The sequence below is a fragment of the Sceloporus occidentalis genome, unplaced genomic scaffold (genome assembly GCF_023333645.1).
Source record: "Sceloporus occidentalis isolate IW3139 unplaced genomic scaffold, rSceOcc1.0.p SCAF_79, whole genome shotgun sequence".
Taxonomy (NCBI): Eukaryota; Metazoa; Chordata; class Lepidosauria; order Squamata; family Phrynosomatidae; genus Sceloporus; species Sceloporus occidentalis.
In genome coordinates this window covers 3,758,732-3,779,007 of record NW_028317059.1, presented here as the reverse complement: position 1 = coordinate 3,779,007, position 20,276 = coordinate 3,758,732, and the positions used below count along the sequence as shown (strand labels likewise).

Below are 20,276 nucleotides of genomic sequence, written 5' to 3'. Positions count from 1 at the left end.
TAACATTCATTACCTCTTCCTTGCCCTGCCCTTCTTACCAACATCTGACAGCACCCGGATACAGCTCTCAACTGATGCCTTCTGGACAGGCAGGAGCCAGCTGCAGTGATAGACCCTGAACACTGCTTGTAAGAGCTGCACAAACACCGGCTGCCGAGTCTGCGGAGACAAATCAATATGTCCTTTAAGCCATCAATGCAATGAAACCAAGTAGAGCCAAGAACCGGAGAAACGGGAACCTCATCCCCAAACTGCAGACAAGAGCTGCCTGTGTCTTCATTACACCAGGTGGAGTTGTATACTTGGATAAAGAGTGATGAACCCTGCGCGACCCATCACCTCTGCTAACAGGGGGAAGAGTAGAACACAAAAACCTACACCTTGTGCCCCTAGGCTCACAGTTTTACCTCTTTCAGTCTTTTAAGCATGGATCCCTGTGGTAAGAACAGTTTTGTTAGGATTAGATAAATAAAATTAGTTCAATAAACTGACCATACAGGGTTTTAAAATGATATGTTTAAGGTAACATCTATGAATTACTAAATTGGTCCAATTAAATGGTCATATAAGACCATAATCATGGTAACTGGCTTACTCTATTGGACGCTCCCTTAAGACCCAAATGTAAGAAATGTCTGATTGCAAAAACAAAGCCTTTAATTTGTCTTTTCCGACAACCTTCATGGCATTCATACAATGTTCCTTAGACAAACCTGCAGCGTCGTGCTCTGGTCAGAGAATGGAGAACTAAAGAACGTGTTGACGATGCTCATCACAGTCTCCGTAACGTAACGTTCCAGTACCAGATCTGCATGTTTTCGATCACTCGTACTGTTACATACCTGTGGAGGAAAGATTTAAAGTATATGGGGTCCACTAAGCTCACAAGATATATCTTACTCATTTTCTATCTGACCCACAACCCATTACTAACCCTGCAGATATCCACAAGAAAGTTCTCAAATAATTTCCACATGTGGTTACTGGTGTAAATCTCCTTCATCTCCACCTCGGTGTCCACGTAGCAGTGGTTAAGGAAGTTAATATAGGCAATCTTCACCTGAAAGAACAACTGTTACATCTAAACAGTATCACACCAAGAGGTAATTGACATGGCGGTAGGAACAATCAGCCTTTAAGACTCAGGAATGCCTTCCATTCCCCCTTGAGCACCAGACAGAGCTAGTTCTAACCTCGGGGATGCAGTCCTCGTGTGTAACGACACGGACAATGTCATCCAGCGGGAGCAGAGAGTTGCACTTTATCTCCGTATAAACATTCTTTCCTTCCGTGCAGACGGCCAGGAGCTCCACCAGGTGAATGTGATACATCAGCGGGCTGTTCTCATCCATCCGCTCCCTCTCCGAACGCATCATCTGTACCAGAGTCTGGAACGACGCGCGGTCATTGTAGAAAACCAGAACGTCCTCGCCAGAGTTCACCAGCTGTAAAAACCAAAAGCGGTCATTTTAATCCAGAATATTATAAATACTGATAATATTCATTAATAATAAATAATACTAATTAAACCCTCAATTATATATAATCCACACTACTAACCAAGAGTTTGTTCTGCAGTCAAAAAGACCATGTTATAAACCATCTAGAGCTGCCCAGCCCCCCTGTTTGCGTCTGGTTATACCTCTGCCATCACTATGTCCTGGCACTTTTTGATGAAGCGTGCTTCTGCCTTCACAATGGTTTGCAGAAACTTTATATACTGCACGCTACGACCGTGGGTCTCAATGCAGTGGGCAAAGTGTTGCACCACTCTCTCATTAATCTCGCTGCACAGCTGGAAGTTGTCCATGAAGATATGTTGCATCGTGACAGCCTCCAGGATCTAAAAAAAATTGTGAAAAAACATTCTGAGCCAATGCAGCTTAACCGATTTTTTCTTTATTACGGTTGGTCTTTTAGGTTCTCAACTCATTCACGGCTGTCCTTCAGTTCTCACCCCAGGAGTCAGGAACAGGTTGATGTGCTTATGAAGCAATGCTTGGTTTTGCTGGTTTCCTGCACAAAAGTTCTGCAGGAATTCATGCGCGATCCTCATTATCTCCTGCATTCGTGTGTCCTCCATCTGTAAGAAGGAAAGAAAAAGACCATTTCTGGGTAAAAACAGACGTTTCCAGTATATAGTAAAAAAGACTATCTAATAAGAGAGCAGAAAAGCAGCATCTGCAGCAATTCTAACCCTTTCTAAGCTTACAAGAGCCTAGAGATTTCACCCACCATGCCATCTTACCTTCTCATATGGAATTTGCAACAACTCCAGCACCACACTGTGGGCACCCATGTTCCGGAGTAGTCTTTGCTGTTGCTTACGGTTCCGCCGCCCGGATGTGTTCTCCTGCACACACAGTTTGCTAAGTCGCAGGAGTATCTGCATGGAGATAAAACAGCAGTGTTGTAAAACATCCCTAACATTTGCCAAATATATTGTGAATTGTTGTATGGCTTACCTCTTTTACTACTCGGTAGTTATAGCTGCTTGTGCTCTCTGGCTTCGTTGGCTTCCCAGATCCTTCCTGTGATCAGTTAATACGGTTAGAAGTGAAATATTTTTGTAGCTTAATGCCTACATTTCATACAAGCCACCAAAGAACCCCAGATCCCAACGCTGTCAGGGAGCAGCACAGATCACACCCAGCAGAAGGCATCGCAGCCGGACAGGAGGAGTATGATCATGTCTAACGGCTCCAGGAACGAGACAGTCCACCCAGACAGGAATAAGTTGGACCATCTCTACCTGTACTGCTCGTTAAGCAGCTGCCGCGAAGGCCATTGAGGACCCTGTATACTACATGTACAATGATAAATGCCAGCAGAGCGGCAACCAGTAATGCACGAGAAGAGGAGCAGCAGTTAATACAATGTAATAATGTATCACAAGCTACCTGTTAAGAGAACTCAAAAATCATCAGTTGAACAGCTGCAATGATACAAATTGCAGTGGTTTTCTTTTAAGGGAAAACGCCAGACAATATCGTATTGAAGTTGTTCCCGAAGGATAACACGCCAGCGAAGGCTCCAAGCATTTGCACATTTCCGTCATTACAAAAAAGTAAACTCTCATGCTGGCTGGGCAGTTTAGCGTGTGAGCAAGTTTTGGTTGCAAGAATTCTTTCGTTTTTTTAATATCCTTTTTCTGCTCAAATTGCTTGCTTTAGTATATGTCTTGCCTCAATAGACAAATATGCACACTTTATTGGGCCTTTGGTCTCAGATTCAGCATAGCCATATGCACATCCCATACATGTTGAAATTTTCTCACATTAATTATCTTTTATTTATACAGCGCCAACAATTCAATGAGTATTATTTTGTATATGAACATTTAATATACCTCCTTGTGACCGGCAGTGCCTGCTTGCACCTCTGGGGCATCCTCTGGTCCAGATCCCTTGTAGACCCAGAGTTCGGACTTCTCCACAATAGATCTTAACTGGTCCAGATCTTGCTTTATTTGTTTGTAGCTATCTACGTCCTGGCTGGTGACCAGAAGCTGAACCTGCAGGTGGGATTGTAGGTTAGAGAATTTCCCTCCACGACATCTTTGCGGAATAGAGGGATCTTTAACTTTTCTGAAATGCTCACCTGTTTGAAGGCTTGCAATACTTCCTGCCTTTGGCTGAAGTGTCGGAAGAGCAATTGCAAAGCCCCAGAAACCAGAGGAGGGTAATCGTGCATGGTGAGATGGAGGAGGACCCGGAGAAAGGTGCGTCCGCCATCATCATCGAGATCCAGTGGCGTGTTCTCCTCACTGTAAGGAAAACCTTAAGTCAGTAGCAACATCATGTACAGGTTACAAATGAGGAGATACTAAAATATAATGTTGTACTTTGTTTGCAAACAAATATACACCGAGGACAACCATGATGAAAGCTGTAGGTTCTACTGCATCGTTAACATGCAAATTTCCATAACAGAGCAATACTTTCCTTCCACCGAAGATTCCTTCTGCTTGTTCCTCAATGTGCTCAAAATCCAAAGTCCCTGTAAAACCAAATAAGTTACAATTCAACATTTTACACACCACACCTGGGGTAAAAGGAATACACTGCACTCCATCCTAGTCATGTTAACCACTCATTCCTCACTTTTGCCTCTACCAACTCACCAGGTACCACAGTGGCAGTATCCAAGCCAATTCCATCTCCAGTTTGTGTATTGCTCTCATCAAATTCATTCTTGAAGATACAAAGGAGGCAGGAGATCCGGTAATCCAAACGCACATTCAAAATGAACTGAACAAAAAAAAGTGTTGACAAAGTGATGAGATGTAGTTCACAGCCTGGTATATCATAGGGTACAAACTACACATATATACCTGCAGAATCTCTATGATCTTCAGCTTGGTGTCCATCACAAGCACATCCTCCTTCTCGGGCTCTCGGTGGGGCTTGATGACTCCTTCAGGAGCTGCAAGAGGGGTCAGTGGAAGAAATCCCCCTCCGCGCAACACCACTTGAGTCATAAGCTCCCCTACACCATGTATTGATCGCATCACATTACTGCCTCCTGCACAAGAAAGGAACAGTTGCTAGAGAACTCCAGGATGGACTGGTTAATGAAATTATAATATAGTGAATGTGTTTTAAAATATGACGAGTTTAAAACTACTTTTCTGTTGAAAATTGCTCTTTTGCACTGACCCTTCTCGTCTCCTTTGCCCATCTTGCCGGTTGGGAAACCGGCAGTCAGATGTACGCAATCCAGAATAGCCAGCAAGATCTTTGTTAAACGCAAGAGGTCACTGAAGTTGTAGAAACCAAAGTAAATGAGATTTCTAGCCAGGTTCACCACCTAAAGGGGAGTAAGAATGAGACAAAAGGGAGCAAAGACTGCAAGGTGTTCCATAGAGACAGGTTTGTAAAACAGGCTCCATTTTCAACTATTCATCAATTAAGCATACCCAGCGAAGGCTCAAAAACCATTAAATGACAGTTAAGCTGTTTATTTCTACCATACCACATTACCTCAAATGTCAACTTGTTCTTCTCCTTGTCTGAAAACGGGAACCTCTGACCCACAACGTCTCGCAAATATTCCTCCACAAACTCCATTGTCTGAGCAAACCGTTCTTTAATATCCTCTCTTGATGTCCCACTGCTGTCATAGCTGGAATCGACAATGCAGACCAAGTAAAAACACAGTTGGTACTTTATAGCGGATGGAATACATGTTAAACTTAAGTGATTTTGAAAGTTGACCACAGAGTTTGCTTAAACTTACTCCTCAATAGCAATCTCTGATGGTATTTCTGACCACAACCTGGCGTATTTCACTGGTGTTACTTGCTCCTGAGGGTCACGATCCACATGCATATGAAGCATTAGGCGACAGAAGGAGGCACGCAAGTCAAAAGGCAGGTTCTCATCAGACATACAACGCAGGATGAGGTCTACATCCAACTGGCCAGAGACTTCATTAATGGCCAGATACTGTCGGTCCAGGCACATGCGCGCAAAAAGGTTCAGCTGATACCTGCAACAATAGGCATTGTGATTTATTCAGGTTTTATACAGTATAATAGTAACCTAGCTGCATGATCCAGTAAATATCAACCTCACCTGTAGTAGCTCAGCACATCCTGGTCTTCTTTCTGACCTTCTTTAGCATCTTGTGCCAGCTCCCTGATGCTCTTACTTCGTGTTTCTTTATTGCTGTCTCTCCAAAAGAGCCATACCTCTTCCTCATCTTCTCCAGCTTCTAGGGGACTCTCCCCACTAGTAACGCCTTCAAACTCGAAACGGGACAGGACAAGCCTGGGTGGAGATCAGATTCAGCGGTCAAACACGTGTACGCCTTGCTAGGATGACCATGAGACCCATTCCACTAAACCAAAGAAAGTCTTACTTTGTTTCAATTAGGATGTCTGCGTTAGCCGGATACAACACAGCTTTGCAGATTAACTCCTGTGTTACTGGGATGGATTTATTCATTGACACACAGAGGTCAGACAGATAATCCAGGAACCTGAATAAAAGATCTGAAGTCATGCCATGCTTCCCTTGCATTATAGCACATTCAGGTTTTTGCTAGTTTTAAAAACATTTTAACCCCATTTTACGTTGTGTCCATTGCCTCACCTTGGTTCCCTGTTTTTTCTCACCAAGCTCACAAAGGTGTCTATCTCTGCTGCCGTGATGTGTTTCTCTAGGAGTTTTCGGTTATTGTGCAACAGAGCTGTAATAGTGTCTTCTGCCAAAACATCATAACCGATCTGCTTCTGCATGAAACCAAACTGCTTTGCGATGTACTCCTGTGAATCAAGAAGGTCAAAGCTTGGATAGCTGGTGGCCAATTCGGTAACATTAATCCTGATATCATGCCCATCTCTGCCGCAGACTACAGGCTCAAACTATGCTAAGAAGCCATTCCAGCAGACAAAGGAACTTGGATCTAGCTTTTAAGGTTACAGTAGTCATGTTTACTCATTGTACAGCGCTATGGAATATGATGGTGCGATAATAATGTAAGCAGAGCTGTTTTCCGACTATAGTTGGAATATATCTAGTGTTAGGGACAACTGTGGGTTAAAGGTTCATTCACTAATGGAAGGAAGGGAGGGTAGTTGTAATTTCAACTCCCACACTTTATTCATTATAAAAAACACCAATACCGGGATGTTCCCCCTGCAAAGATGTACCTGTATAACGAATAAGGTGAGGAGACTTTGAAGTCTTGTTTATATAAAACTATGCATTATCCAGGGCCAGACAAGATCTGCCTGTAGCTGACCCCCTATAGTCATCTCAATAAACCCTCAAACATCCATTAGTCAGGTGCTACCATTTGAAGCTCTCATTACCTGGTTTTTGCGATAGTCTTGCTGGGAGTGTCTTAGGACACGGTAACACAGTCTACATATATGTCTGAATGGTGCATGTCTCTGGTCTCCAAGTTCCTCTAGTCTAAGCATTGGACCGTCTCCGCAGTCTGTGAACGGAGCTTGCAGCAGCTTGAAGATCTATTAAAAAAAAGTCAAAGATGTAGACTTAGGCTTGGCACCAACCTCAAACCAACTACCTATCTCAAAAAAATTGATAGTCTCCAGATAAAGTCCAAAATTGCAGCCATCTACAGGTTGATTTTAAGGGGCGTTTGAAAGCTACCTGTTTGAGTATGTTCTGCTCCCGCATCAGTTTCTGACGCTCCCTGTTGGGTTTGTTCACAAGCACCTCTAGAACATCCTGCCCCGAATTTACCCCAGCAGTCACAAAATACACCAACTCCTCCAGAAGTTTGGTCACAGCTCTGAGAACATAACGACAAGAATCAAAACAGCAGCATAGTATGCGATCTAGAAGCATAGTCATTCATTATTTCTCACCTCCTCTCATTTTGTGTGATTGTGCCTTTTTCTAGTTTGCCTGCAATGGAAGACAGGACTTTGCTGGCATCGTTTGCAAAATCCAGATCACGAACTTCAGCTGGGGACACCGGGACGATGGCAAATGCTTCCTTGTCCTCCTTCACAGGGGATGTGCCAATCTATGGAATACAAGGGAATTGAGATATTCAACAGAAGCAGACAACCAACTGGTGAGCTAACTTACAAAAGCTTCTATGAGCTCCCTAAGTGCATTAAGTCAACGGCTCATTACTCTTTAACAACTAGACAGCAGCCTCATGTACTTACCCTCAACATAACTGGTTTCTCTTCATCTTTATCTATGGGGCTGTTCGTGCTGTGGACCCAGGTATTGGTGCAGAGATGCCGGAGCCGAACATACGAATTTCTGGGACAGGACAGGAGGGTGATATAGGAGGTTAAACATAGGCTTCCTCCCTACAATAAGGAGAAGTGAGAGAGCAAAGGGCAAGAAAGACTTTCCATGCAGAACACTTGGCAGACAGATCGTGGAACCGAAAGGTCTACCTAGCAGGATCTCACCTGGGTACAAGACTGTCTCCTCCACGGAGTGTAGTTGGGTCCAATTCAAAAATAGATGAAATATCATTTCCTTCAGGGACAGATACCAAAGTGCACATCATCTTCTCTGGCACAACACGCATGCGTGCCCGAGCCGGATCCTGCTCTGCATCCATCTGAGAATGAAAAGTACAGAGTCCTGACTGGTACAAAAAAGGTCAGAAGTAGCTTCCAGGAGGATATCTACATGAAATCCAACATGCCACATGTCGCTCTCCTGCCAGCTTCAGATAAAATGTTCCTCTCGAGTGAGACATTGAAGCCCTGAACAATTACACTTAGATTATTCTTCTGAAGAAAAAACAAAACACACAGCCTTTCTGGACCAACAAATCCAGGAACGAAAAAAGCTCCGACAAGGCAATATAAATGCAATTGCTGTGAATCAGTTCTCATTCCATACAGCGATGAAATATAAATAAGTTTAGTATTACATAGTCTGAGCATTTGCAACCTTTAAAATGAGTGGCTTTTAAACTCTAATCATGGTGCAGCAGTTTTAGTTGGATTTAATTGGGGATCACACAACACAATGAAGCTGAGTTTATTATGAAATTTCACACTGATTTGAATCCAAGTCTGATCTTTTTGTAACCAAAACGTTCCCAATTTTTTAGATCACCTGCAGTTGGGAAATCTTGAGATGGTCAGGCAGCAGGAGAAGCGAGCCAAGACCAAGCAGAGCAAACGCCAGGAAACAATGGAGAAGGCCATGACTGGGGATGGACTAATTAAGCAGGTTAAAGTGCAGATATATGGGATGACGGGAAGCAAGGGTCTGGTTGTTTCAGGGATTCTAGCTGCCCTTCCTATACTTACACAGACCTCAGACTCCAGGCAACCTGCCTCATAGTCAGGATTTACCTGGTGGAAAAGAATTGTAATGTGAGACTGGTCGGCTGTAGGGAAAAAAAGAAACTAGGTGGGGGGGGGGGTTGCAGACCCAAATCGCCTACAAGAGAAGACAAATCACAAGCAGGTGAACCTTTTTTCACTATAGTACATTTAACATGCGTTGGGTCAGCTGCAAATACTAATTAAGGAATATTTCTGGTTTTAGTGTAAGAGGATATGATTTGGCATCATTAGTACAGACAAATCCCACTCGGTCTGGATTGTTGCATCGCCTGACCTAATTGATGATGGATCTTCTGACCACAGACTTACAGCTGGCACTCACCTCAGCTGCCAGGTAGTGCCCCGTTGCCAAATGCTTGAATCGGAAAAGGCTGTTCCAGTAGCCGGCACCCCCTCTACAAGGGTCATGCTGCACGACCTGGTGGAAAGAGAATGCCCGTTAATGTTTACTTCCCTGGCAGGTGGCAGGTCTCACAAAAGTGATCATGGCGCTCTGTGGTTTTAACCAGGTGATGTTGGATACGAACGTTCTATTTTTCCTTTTATGCCATTTTATGTGGGAGACATTGTACATCTCGGTGTATAAATACCTACTTAATGCTCATCATGAAACTGTGTGATAAAGTTTTAGAACACTGCTCTCCAATTTCCAGTTGTTATACTTGCCTAATTTTCCCCTTATTTTCATTAAATTTATATTAAACATGCATTTTTGCAACCAATGTGCCAGCTAATCTCACTCTTTTTTTATTATATACATATATTGTTTTGAACGAGAACTTCCCTTATCTTGAAACTGCTAAAAACTGCATACTCAAAAAGAACTCTCCCGTCTCCTGATAAATTGGCATAATGTTCACAACCTTCTTAGAATTTCTAGTTCTATACTTCCATTTATGTTGCTTTGAGTTCAGAATGTGCCTTTTGACTGCTTCTGAATAGTGCGCTTTCCTCAACATTAAGAACAATGTTTTGGATATACCTTTTCTTTCAACAATCGGCCAAGTGTTTAATAATGCTAATGGGCGCACATTTTGTATTTTAGTGTTGAAGGGACCTACCGGATGGAGGGGAATATGATCAAGTTTTGCTTCATTGTACATTGCATTTGTGACAGATGTTTTTAGCACTCCTAACCCACCTCGACTTCCCATAATGCCTTGGAACTGGTAGCAGAAGTGGCAGACTGGCGGCCAGTGGTCCGGAGGAATACATACTGCTTCTTCCGGTGCTCGTCACATGTCAAGAACTTTTCCTGCTCTGCATGAAAGAGCCGCACAACATCTCCCTGACATGCAGAACGAGTGGGTTATGGACAACAGAAATAAAGAGCCTATATGATTTATGCGCATATCAACGGAATGAAGATTCCTTATTGTCCTCCTCATAGAAGTCTTTACCCCACCAGCCCATCTCTCTTTCTAATCTCACTTCTCCTTCTCATTGAACCTCCTGTTTTATATGCTTGCCTCCATGTAGTCTACCTCTACCCCACTCATCCTCTGTCTTCTCAACGACTCTCCCCATTATGTTCCTCCTCTTCTATATCCTTGCCCCCAGCCTGCCTCATCTGCTTACTGTCCTCTTCGCCCCTGCCTCCATCTTTATGGCAGTGACCTCCCCTGCAACTACCGCTGATTTTAACCTAGATTTTCGTTATGCGCTCATTATTCTAAGACAGTAGTAGATGCCTTTCGAAGTGTTACAGCATGCACATCTTTCCATAGTATATGTCACAAACGGCATGCAGCGGCACTCACTCCTTTCAGAATATCATCCTTGTTGTCGCTCCATTTCATGAACAGAACGATCTTCCAACTGGTGTTACAATTGACCGAGTTCACCTAAGACCAAACAGACGCTTTATAACAAATGACTACACAAGATGGCTTGTGAATGAACGGAACATACGGCAGGAGGAAAGCGACAGCACTGCAATACAGGCAGCGCGCCCCGCACAGTCTCACCTCATTGCATCCAGGGTTATCAGCCAGTTGGTGGCTGCTGGCATGTAATGGCTGGCCAGCATTTACTGGGTTAAGAACAACTTTATCACCAATCACAACCTGCAACACAAGATACATACTTTTGAAAACAAAAGGAGCATGGGTCATTCTTTGATATACATCTGCCAGGGATTGACCTTTATAATGTACGAGGAATAAGCATGAACCATCAGGACGCAGCCAACAGCTAAGCAATCAAATCGCAGCAGTCTGAGGTTTGGACGGTAATATAGTCTGCTTCATGGATGAGAAAATAAAAATAAACAGCTAGAAGATGTTGATATCAGGAGCTAAATAACTGTACTGGAGCTCAGCATTAAAGGTTGCACATCTCCTTAGGGGCTTCACCTTCGTAAATAATTACTGCATATTAGCAGCGATTTTAGGCAGAGCCCCAAGCCAGCCGAGAATGCCCTACTAGGCTGCTGATTTGGGTCATGCCGAGCGCGGATTTATGTACATTTCCTTTTATTCCCTCCAGCCTTTGTGGCTACGGGATAACAAGATGCGAGAGGGTCCATCATCCATTTGTTCGTAATGCGACTAAATTACACCCCGTTACTTTGAAGCAGTGATGTTGACAAATGCATTTATTTAATGCTATTTGAAGACCACATACAACAAAAGGGGTGATGACCATGAAAAAGGCTTGGCCCCAAAAAGTACCACCACAACGCCATAACACTGGTTTTAATGGGGGGGGGGGAGATGTACAGAAACAGTAGCGGGTGATTCACAGACTTACACTGTCACCGATGGAGCGCAGCTTATAAAAAGGCTGGATATAAAACCAGGAGCCTTCATTTCCAGCTTCATCCAATGTCACGCGCATCGCATTTTTCTCCAGGAGGGCCGGGAGTCGCTTGTTCACAGTAAGGTACTTGTTACTTTTCAGATGCAGCATCTGCGGGCAAATTTGTTTTAACAAGGCAGTAACCAGTCCCCATATTCATACACAGAGTGATTCCAATCCCACCCGACTGCATTCTGATCCAATCAGGTAATGGCTGATCAAACAAGAAGTGTTCCAGCCTTCTTCCATTTACCACCATCCCAACAATACCCCAACCCACTGTCCTGTGCTTCTAAATTTAGATATCATGAGAATCATCTTACTGCCTCCCAAACACCCAAATTCCATAAAGACACTTCATTACAAAAGATATCTTGACTTTTAGGGGGGTTAAGTGCTTTGTCACATGGTCCCTACCAACAAATTAAAAATCCACAATGAACTAAGGACAGATATATCCACAAGATATCACGAGGTGGACCAATACAACTGTTTGCAGGCTCATGACAACCAGCCGAATTTAACTTTGTTCTATTTTCCTAGAGATCATCATTCAATAGGCTTCCTGCTTTGAGAAGAAACTGGGCAGGTTGTATTGATGTTACCTTGTTTATCCAGACTCTGGAGGAACAGGTCCTTTAGAGAAAAGGTTGGGGGATCCTACCAGAATGGAATACAATAAGAGTACCAGCTCCTCTAATTAGTTTCCACAGGACTTATAAGCGGCGAGCCAGACAAAAGAAACACCCATGACCTCCCCATTCCACTGCTGATCTCATGAGGGCAACCGAGCGGCTCTGCACATTATGTTTATTGTTGAGTTTGAGAATTAGGTTTGCCGTGTATAAATGCGCAGCCACTGTTTGTGCTTTGACACACTTCCATTATATACAGAGGCCTCTCCTGATCTGAATGGTACCTGTATAACATTCCCGTACTGAATAACGGTCCCCAAGAGCTTGCGATTTTCAGTTTCATTTTGTTTTTTCTCCAGATCCGCTGCATGCTGTGAAAAGACAAAACAAATATTGTCATAAATGATTAGCTGGCAAAGGCAAAAACCTCAATGATCAGTCAAGTAGCGCTGTAAAGTTAATCATGAGCCGTCGCATTTTAGAACTAACTTACACACACATATATACACACACAAGCTGAAAAATCTTGAGGGCACATAGGATTAGCTGTAAATAAGTAAAAATCTGAGAATCTATAAAAGGAGGACTATGCATAAGAACCTAGAGAAATCACACTGCAGTTGTGAATGGATGCAGTGATCATGATGCGCCACAAGGGGTCCTCAGCTCTAAAAACGTAGCATCGTAAATTGACACAACGTAATCTGAATACTTACCGTATTAAAATTTACTATTTGTTTCTCTTAACAAAGACTAACAAATATAATCCCAGCCAACAGGTCAAGTGACTGATCAAGAGGACTCACGTGCAGTTTGTTGAGAAGAACGGTATCTGTCGTGTTGCTGGCCCCGGGCTTTGCCGCTTTCCAGAACTGCTTTTGGGCAGAATATCTGTTCATGGGGCAAAGTCTAAACAGACAGTCTGTAAAAATAACATAAGGTTTAAAAGCTACATGTGATAACAAAGGAAACTGACAACTAATGTGTTTTGTTTTATTTTTATTTTTTTTTAATATATATTTTGAGCCACATTTACACATTTCAGTTGACGTCTCACACTCATTGATAGCACTCCTCTAGAGCTGGGGTTTCATGCGCAGTCCAATAAGAGCGCAGCAGCTTCATACATGGACCGACAGTAAGATCTCAATGGAACCTTTATTGGGCATTGATGGGAAAACAAAAAGATTTGCCCTTTTTTGGCTTTAATAGAGGCAGAAGTGATGTGAGAAGTGCTCTACGGTTTTCAGTCCTTGATTCCATTATAGTTCTTCTTTAAGAGTTAAAAACGTGTAGTACGTAGCAGACACCTATATTAATCCCAAAATGGAAGCACTTCACAAGCCACAGAGCAACGAGCAGCGCAAGAAATCCTGCCCAAGGCAGAGCACATTCGGAAAGCCTGGCAGAGGGATTAGCGGAGGGGCCCCGGAGGATAATACGCAGACAGCTGGCGCGCACGGCGGCTTACGGGCCAGATGAAAAAATAGAAAAATGAAGTGGATTGCGCAGATTAAGACATCTGCACGGAGAATACACAGCAGAAAGATACACAAGAAGGGGGGGGAGCAGATCTCCACGGGGGGGGGCATAGGGTTTTCATCATAAAACCTTCAGAATGTCATCTAATTTATACATGTTTCAAATCTAAAGCTGTAATAAAAAGCAAATATGTACTTTCATGTATCTAGAGGCACAACCTCGTCAGTTCCACAGGGCAACTAATAGCATGATGTTTTGGAGATGCCCTTAGTGCCCAACAGCCGGCCAAAACCATCCTACCAACACCTGGTTTAATAACTTCCGATTGGTTTGATGGAGATCGACTTCTCTCTGTATGCTTGTCAAAAAATCCCACGTTTCAGGACTGAGTATGAGTAGGTGGGATGTTCTGCTGCCATCACATGCACTGGACACCCTTTAAATTATGCAGACCCCCCCCCATATTGATTTGCCCCATTCCACGGCCAGGTGATATGTTTGGCCGAAACATACATACATAGGTGAATTGTGCGTGTTTCATCAGAACCACGTGTTCATGCGTAGCAAGCGGCCCCACTGATTTCAATGAGTTTTAAATATTTTTTTGGCTTGAAAGAAGGCCCGTTGAAGTACACCGAGTACTTTAATAGGGGTGTGAGTGACATTAAACTGTCCCTCTAAATCATACAAAGAAGTTACATTTGTTAGGGACAGCAAGAACTGGCCCTTATCACTATTGACAACAGAAAGGAAGGGGTTAACCCTTTCCAAGCCTGGGAATCTGGAGCAATCCTGCCGAGGAAGGCCGTCTGGGAACAGAGCAGCCGGCTCCGGGACAGAGGCAGCTATCTTACCAAATAAGGGCAGCGCGGCTGCACAGGCAAGGGGGGGGGGGGGGGTACGCGGCTGCACAGGCGGGGGGGGTACACGGCTGCGGGTGTTTAATAGGAAAGGATGCAGGGTGAAGCCCCAGCACGGAGCGAAACTGATTACAGTAACAGAATCCGTGTACACAAGTTACATAGAAGGACACCACACAAGGCGAAGCTGGAAGAGACGCCAGGAACAGGATAATTAGACCTAATGTTTTAAACCAAGACTTGGATGTTCTTCTTAATTAAATTAAAAAAAGCCAAACTGCCTCTCTAAATTATTCTGGGGGGTGTGAGTGACCTGGAAGGGAGAAGAAGAAGAAGAGTCCTAGAGAGCTCCACGCCTTGGAGCGTTGTGGTCTGATGTAGGACTATCACATGCTCGCTGTGGTGCATTTACATCCGACCTGACCACGGCCCATCAGGAAGGGTCAAGTCCAATGAGCTTCTCCTGCTAGAGGGGCTTAGATGGTCCGGCACAATGCATACGTAAAAGGTACACTACATACTTTGTGTCATGCAGATCAGAGGCAGCCACCAGAAGGCATTTTGCTTGCCCCATCACCTACCCTAGCTGTTCGAATCACAGGGGATGGAAAGCACCTCCTCAATCAGCGCTGTTCATGCGCAACATACTCATCCTTGGCCAGCACAAGCTTGCAAGAGTGTTTTAAGGGGGTCTAGCGAGACCATCCGAGGGCATGCACAGGAAGTGCTCTCACTAGACCCCCTAGACTTCAATGGGAATGTTTTAAGTGATCAGCAGCTAAAACTGCCACCAACTGTGACGCGGGCTGTGGCCTGTGGCTCTGGAGACAGTCTTCAGAAGGGGACATTTTTTTACCCCCAGTCAAATACTTATCGATTCACTTTCCAAGTACTTTAATGTTCGGTGACGTAGTTTGGGCCTGTCCCTTTAAATATGGGATTTTCACCCATTTAACAATGCATGAGGCAGGGCCCACTCAGCTACTGAATGGTACTCTTTATACAATGATATCAACAATTGTATCGGGGAGCTGAAACTCCCAGTGTGGTAAATCCACTCCTGTGTAAATGCCCCAGAGGGCTGTAGGTGATAAGTCCAGAACACAAGTCTATGGCCAGGGTTATTTTCTAAATGCACAAAACTAAGCATGGTGTATTTACAGCCACACTCAACAACTACTACAGATGATAAAAGAGGTAAAGTAATAAGTCTTTAGAGTAAGGTAAAGCTGCAGGAATTTCAAGGGTTAATCGGATGCAGCGCAACTTGGAGCAGCTCAAGCCTCAGGCACGGTGCTGCCGGGAATTAGTAGAATTGAGGTTAATACATCACACCGAGAAAACCCCCAATTCAGCATTCTGTGTGCAGACCTCCCCAATATCTACTCCAGCAACGGAAGGGGTATTAACTCTTCACATGCTATGGCCAATTCAGTCCAGGGACCCACAGACTGCACACAAGCAGAAGTAATCTTGAAACCTTTATCCAACAAATCATCACCTTCCATGAGAAGCAGCTACTAGCGACTTGTCTCTGAAATTAACCCCTTCCGAGACACCCTGGAGAGGAAGAGCAGCCACCGCCCCACAGGGAGAAAGTCATTTAATGAGTCTTAAGCAGAAGAACCAATACCACAAACCCCCAACTTTGCATTTTCTAGACACATTTTCACAATTACTACATTTTGGAGCAACAAAACTAAACCGCTGGTAGGAGATTTACTTCCTTCTCCTGCGCACGACAGTGTAAACCACCTTTAACATGATAAAAATAGAGCGTGCGCGACCCAAACCCTGCAGCCATGTCAAACACCGCCGAATACATCCTTTTGACACATGATGTGTATTCATGTATGTATAGATATATGTGGATTTGGATCCACTGGGAACACCTTCACTCGATACAGTCACTGACCAAATATTTCCCCTTGAGGGTTAGCGGGTGCTCAAGGCGTTTGCTCTGAGCGTGCACTCAAATACACTTCGAACAAAAGGTTTAACTGCAGCTTGAGGAGAATCCCAGAAAGGCAATCAGAGGCCCTTCCAGAACACAGAGCAGGTCTGCTTACATTAGAAGGAAATGTCTGCAGGGAAACCCAGACCAGAGGTACTGGCAGGAGCCCAAACGAGACAGGAGGAGGGGGATAGGTGAGGACCTAAACAGGGATGTCACAGGGAAGGAGGACGCACAGGGTTATGGTCTTAAAGGTCCCGCTCTACACAACGGTGCTTTTTTTTCCCTCTGTAGCGATCAGCTTCAAGCAGGTGAACCGACGTTCAGAACTGTTAAGGGCAACAGAGTGAAGCTATAGGAAGAATGAATTTTGAAGGTTGCAAGAACTTTTTGAAGCCATGAGCCCAAGTAGAAGAAAGGGATATGCAACTGCAGATATCCCTCTGAGCAAGACCTCGCTGATACAGTATACGCGCTAAATAAAATTAATAGCACATAAAATACCTAAAAGTCCCTTTATAGATATCTTAAAAAAAACAATATAAACTCAGATAGCCAGATTCCTCTGCATAACCAATTGTTTTCGTTCCTTTGCCCTCAGCCGAGCGATGCGGCACTTACCTCTGAACTTCTTGGGTGGGTTATTAAGGTCCCCTGCCTCGGGCTGCACCACACACCGGTCATCCACCAATCTGCACAAAGTAGAGTTTAGACGATCACATTTATGCGATTAAGCTGAAATGCAAGATTCAGTGGTGAAAGTGTTATGTAGAAGACATTCTATCACAGTAGTGTGGGAGAATGGTAGAGCCATAGCTATAATTAGTTTGATAATTAATACTTCAGTGGAAGAAGCAGAAGAATAGCAAAAATCTTACCCCAGTGTGCTGATGAAGCCATTTACTGATCCCTCTGCGTACAGGGATACAACGTCCCCTACATGGAGAAAACTTGACATCTTATCAGACATCTTTGTAGATCCTGCAGGAAAAGTAATCAGTTATGGCACATATACAGACGGTAACAGTGTAACTCCTGCCTTAGAACGCGGCGTCTCGCTTAGCGCCATGACACAAAGCGAGCAACACCATGACTCATATTTAAAGTCACCTCTCAAACTTCTGTACCATGTGTCCCTGAACAAGATACATATCCACATTCTGTCAATGTAACGGTTTAACAAGTACTGGTAGGCTTTGTAAAAGCTGTGTGAGGAGAACGGAGAGAACTTCAGACAATGCTGGCCCTAGCACATGCAGCCATAAATCTCAGTTTAAAAAAGGAGGAAAAATAAATACGTGCAAAAATATTAAACTGATTGACATTAACTAAATGCCTTAATTTGTTAGAAGCTGGGGACAGCAACCATTCCTCTTGAAGCCTGATCATGGATTCTAAAGCTGAAAGATGTACAAATTAAAGAACTAAACTAAAAAAAAAAAAAAAAAAACCTTTGCCATTCCATATTTTAATGGAACTTTCACTTACTTTGCTTTTTGTGTTAGACTCGGAAAACTCCCTGCAAGTGAAAAAAAAAAAAGAAAAATATTCGACATACTTTTTGAGGATTAGAACAGAGGGGTGCCATAGTAGTCATAATTTACACATTAGAATGATCTAAAAATGAAACATTACTGTACGGTGTCAGAGGCTCTCTCTTAATGTTCTCCTTAACATATAACCTACGCCATTGTCTTAACTGATCAATGGTCAATGTGTGAAGAGCAATCATGGAAGAGATATATGTACTCATCGGGGGGAATACTACTTGACAGAGCTCCCTTCCTAACTGCTTGAAGTTACCGGAGAACACAAATATTCAAAACTTAATTTACAAATTTCATGAAACCCAGGAGGACTGAGAGATTAAAGGGATTAGCAACATCCAGTCGCTTATTGCAAACTTCAGAGAAGGAGTTAAAGATTCAGTTTGCCAATTTGTGCTTAATCCAAAATGACAGCCGGATTCTGACAAAGTGCATACACAAAAAGGAGGGGGGGGGGGGTGGAGAAAAATCTAGAGAGCTATCCAAAGGGAAAAAATAAATATATGAATTAGGCTATGGGACCGAGCTGGAAATAGCTTCTTTTCAGCCAAGCCCTGCAGCACCTTAAAACAAAACATGACCTCCCACGCTAAGCCGTCAGCTTGAACAATATGGGGAGGAAGTGGCAAGAACGTTGGTTGAGAGTCTACCAAGCGTTGTTTTAATGATCCTTGGAGACGAGACCCTTAGCAGAGCTGTAGGATAAATTGGAAACGTTAAATAAAGAGCTAATTATATTCCATAAAACCATCAGTCAAGAAACTGCACAACACAAGATGCTTCCAAGTTCTGCATTTTCTCCTGGACTTGCCAACACACGAGTCTCCTGAGTGCCAAGAAAGAAGCATGCATTTTTTGGACCGGGATCTAAACAGCACCCACGTCCGGGGTTAAGCTACACCAGATACAATTGTGACCCGAAAATCAGCTTCCACGCTACAAAGTTTAGCAGAGCCATGGGTACGATTGATCCTCACCAAGAGAATCCCATCGGAAGGGAAGCAGAGTACCGCCGGCGCTGACTAACCAGCGGCAATGAGGCATAAGGACTTTAATGACTGGGAAATGTATCTGCTGCTCGTTACGGAGAGGGCATAATGATAGTTTATTTAAACGGATGTGACACCTCACTGCCAAGCTGATGGGAAAATTGTGAAGCCTTTCCACGCTTTCATTAGTAATCTGGCTGCCATGTAAACTCACTGTCAGGATCTGGAGATTAGACAGGAAAGATGTAATGTAAACATGGACTTCCATCACAGGGCAAACATAACTGCTCATTATCTATCTACATGCCCCTTCTTCCTTAATAGCGATGGCCTTGCTCAGATTTATCGCCGTGGAAATTTGGCCAGGGCATCCTTGCCTGTCTGACACCGCAGGATTAAGAGCGGACTGGCTACTGCCCAACACGGCTCTACATCACTCATTTTATATTGTGTTTTGTCTTTCAGAAGCTGGAAACATTTTTCACCCCTAGCCAGAACATTAATGAGATATTAAAGGGCGAAATAAAATGTAGCCGGGAAGGGGGGGGGGGGGGGCTCAGAGGGATTTGTACAAATGTTCTATTTTAAAGCCATCATATGGTGACTTTTTAAATAGATATAGTTCAAAGTCAGCATTCGGACACTGGAGCCTGGTGTCATTCCCGAACATCTGTAGAAAAAAAAATTGCTTGCTTTCCTCTACCTGAAACTCAAATGATGGTGCACATCTTCTGGTCTGCATCGTAATATAGATGAAAAAGAAATCCAGTTCTCATCTTCCCAAACACCACGTTTCATCATTATTACAATCTAGTGCCGGTTCCAAGGTCACCTCCACGCCACGGTCTAGAACGCAATCTCAAAATCAATGTTTAGGATCGCTTCCTACTCCTCTACTCTCACAAATGTTCATACGTTTCTTTGGTGGAAGAAGCAATAAAAAAAAAAACTGTCAGGCAGCCAGGGAACTAAAGATTAAGCGGAGAAGCCAAGGAGGAAAGGTTCCAGCTCGTGTTGGTGGAATGCAGACGCGTTATTTAACAGCATTCCGCGCGGCCCTCTCCTTTCTGTCTCCAATCACCGGAGTATCCGGAGCCACCGACCAGGAAGAAGTGACGAGGACTTCACGCCAGCGTTTACACAGACGATCCCGCGCATGCCGGAGTAAAGTACTGAATGGGCGCTTCCAATGATATATTACATTTACTTT

General features: G+C 43.7%; 1 protein-coding gene across 3 annotated transcripts in view; it reads right to left on the bottom strand.

The window, feature by feature from the left end:
* LOC149285459 (inositol 1,4,5-trisphosphate-gated calcium channel ITPR1-like) overlaps positions 1-17,500 on the bottom strand; it is a 35,239-nt gene extending 17,739 nt beyond the window's left edge. For 2 of the 3 annotated variants that reach the window (XM_089495399.1, XM_089495400.1), the window contains exons 1-34: positions 17,409-17,500; positions 17,152-17,222; positions 13,041-13,156; positions 12,519-12,605; positions 11,552-11,710; positions 10,768-10,866; positions 10,561-10,644; positions 9,942-10,088; positions 9,123-9,218; positions 8,762-8,806; positions 7,904-8,058; positions 7,649-7,748; positions 7,340-7,500; positions 7,122-7,263; positions 6,818-6,976; positions 6,096-6,268; positions 5,863-5,982; positions 5,577-5,771; positions 5,239-5,490; positions 4,983-5,124; positions 4,659-4,809; positions 4,334-4,524; positions 4,124-4,250; positions 3,941-3,999; positions 3,601-3,762; positions 3,350-3,514; positions 2,466-2,531; positions 2,249-2,386; positions 1,958-2,083; positions 1,643-1,843; positions 1,194-1,445; positions 935-1,060; positions 714-842; positions 39-159 (exon numbers count right to left, since the gene is read on the bottom strand). In XM_089495399.1, the coding sequence (XP_089351525.1) occupies positions 39-159; positions 714-842; positions 935-1,060; positions 1,194-1,445; positions 1,643-1,843; positions 1,958-2,083; positions 2,249-2,386; positions 2,466-2,531; positions 3,350-3,514; positions 3,601-3,762; positions 3,941-3,999; positions 4,124-4,250; positions 4,334-4,524; positions 4,659-4,809; positions 4,983-5,124; positions 5,239-5,490; positions 5,577-5,771; positions 5,863-5,982; positions 6,096-6,268; positions 6,818-6,976; positions 7,122-7,263; positions 7,340-7,500; positions 7,649-7,748; positions 7,904-8,058; positions 8,762-8,806; positions 9,123-9,218; positions 9,942-10,088; positions 10,561-10,644; positions 10,768-10,866; positions 11,552-11,710; positions 12,519-12,605; positions 13,041-13,156; positions 17,152-17,222; positions 17,409-17,500 (4,609 nt within the window). The remainder of the gene's footprint in view (positions 1-38; positions 160-713; positions 843-934; positions 1,061-1,193; positions 1,446-1,642; positions 1,844-1,957; positions 2,084-2,248; positions 2,387-2,465; positions 2,532-3,349; positions 3,515-3,600; positions 3,763-3,940; positions 4,000-4,123; positions 4,251-4,333; positions 4,525-4,658; positions 4,810-4,982; positions 5,125-5,238; positions 5,491-5,576; positions 5,772-5,862; positions 5,983-6,095; positions 6,269-6,817; positions 6,977-7,121; positions 7,264-7,339; positions 7,501-7,648; positions 7,749-7,903; positions 8,059-8,761; positions 8,807-9,122; positions 9,219-9,941; positions 10,089-10,560; positions 10,645-10,767; positions 10,867-11,551; positions 11,711-12,518; positions 12,606-13,040; positions 13,157-17,151; positions 17,223-17,408) is intronic. The other variant, XM_089495401.1, reaches the window with a different exon arrangement.
* Positions 17,501-20,276: the final 2,776 nt, after the last annotated feature.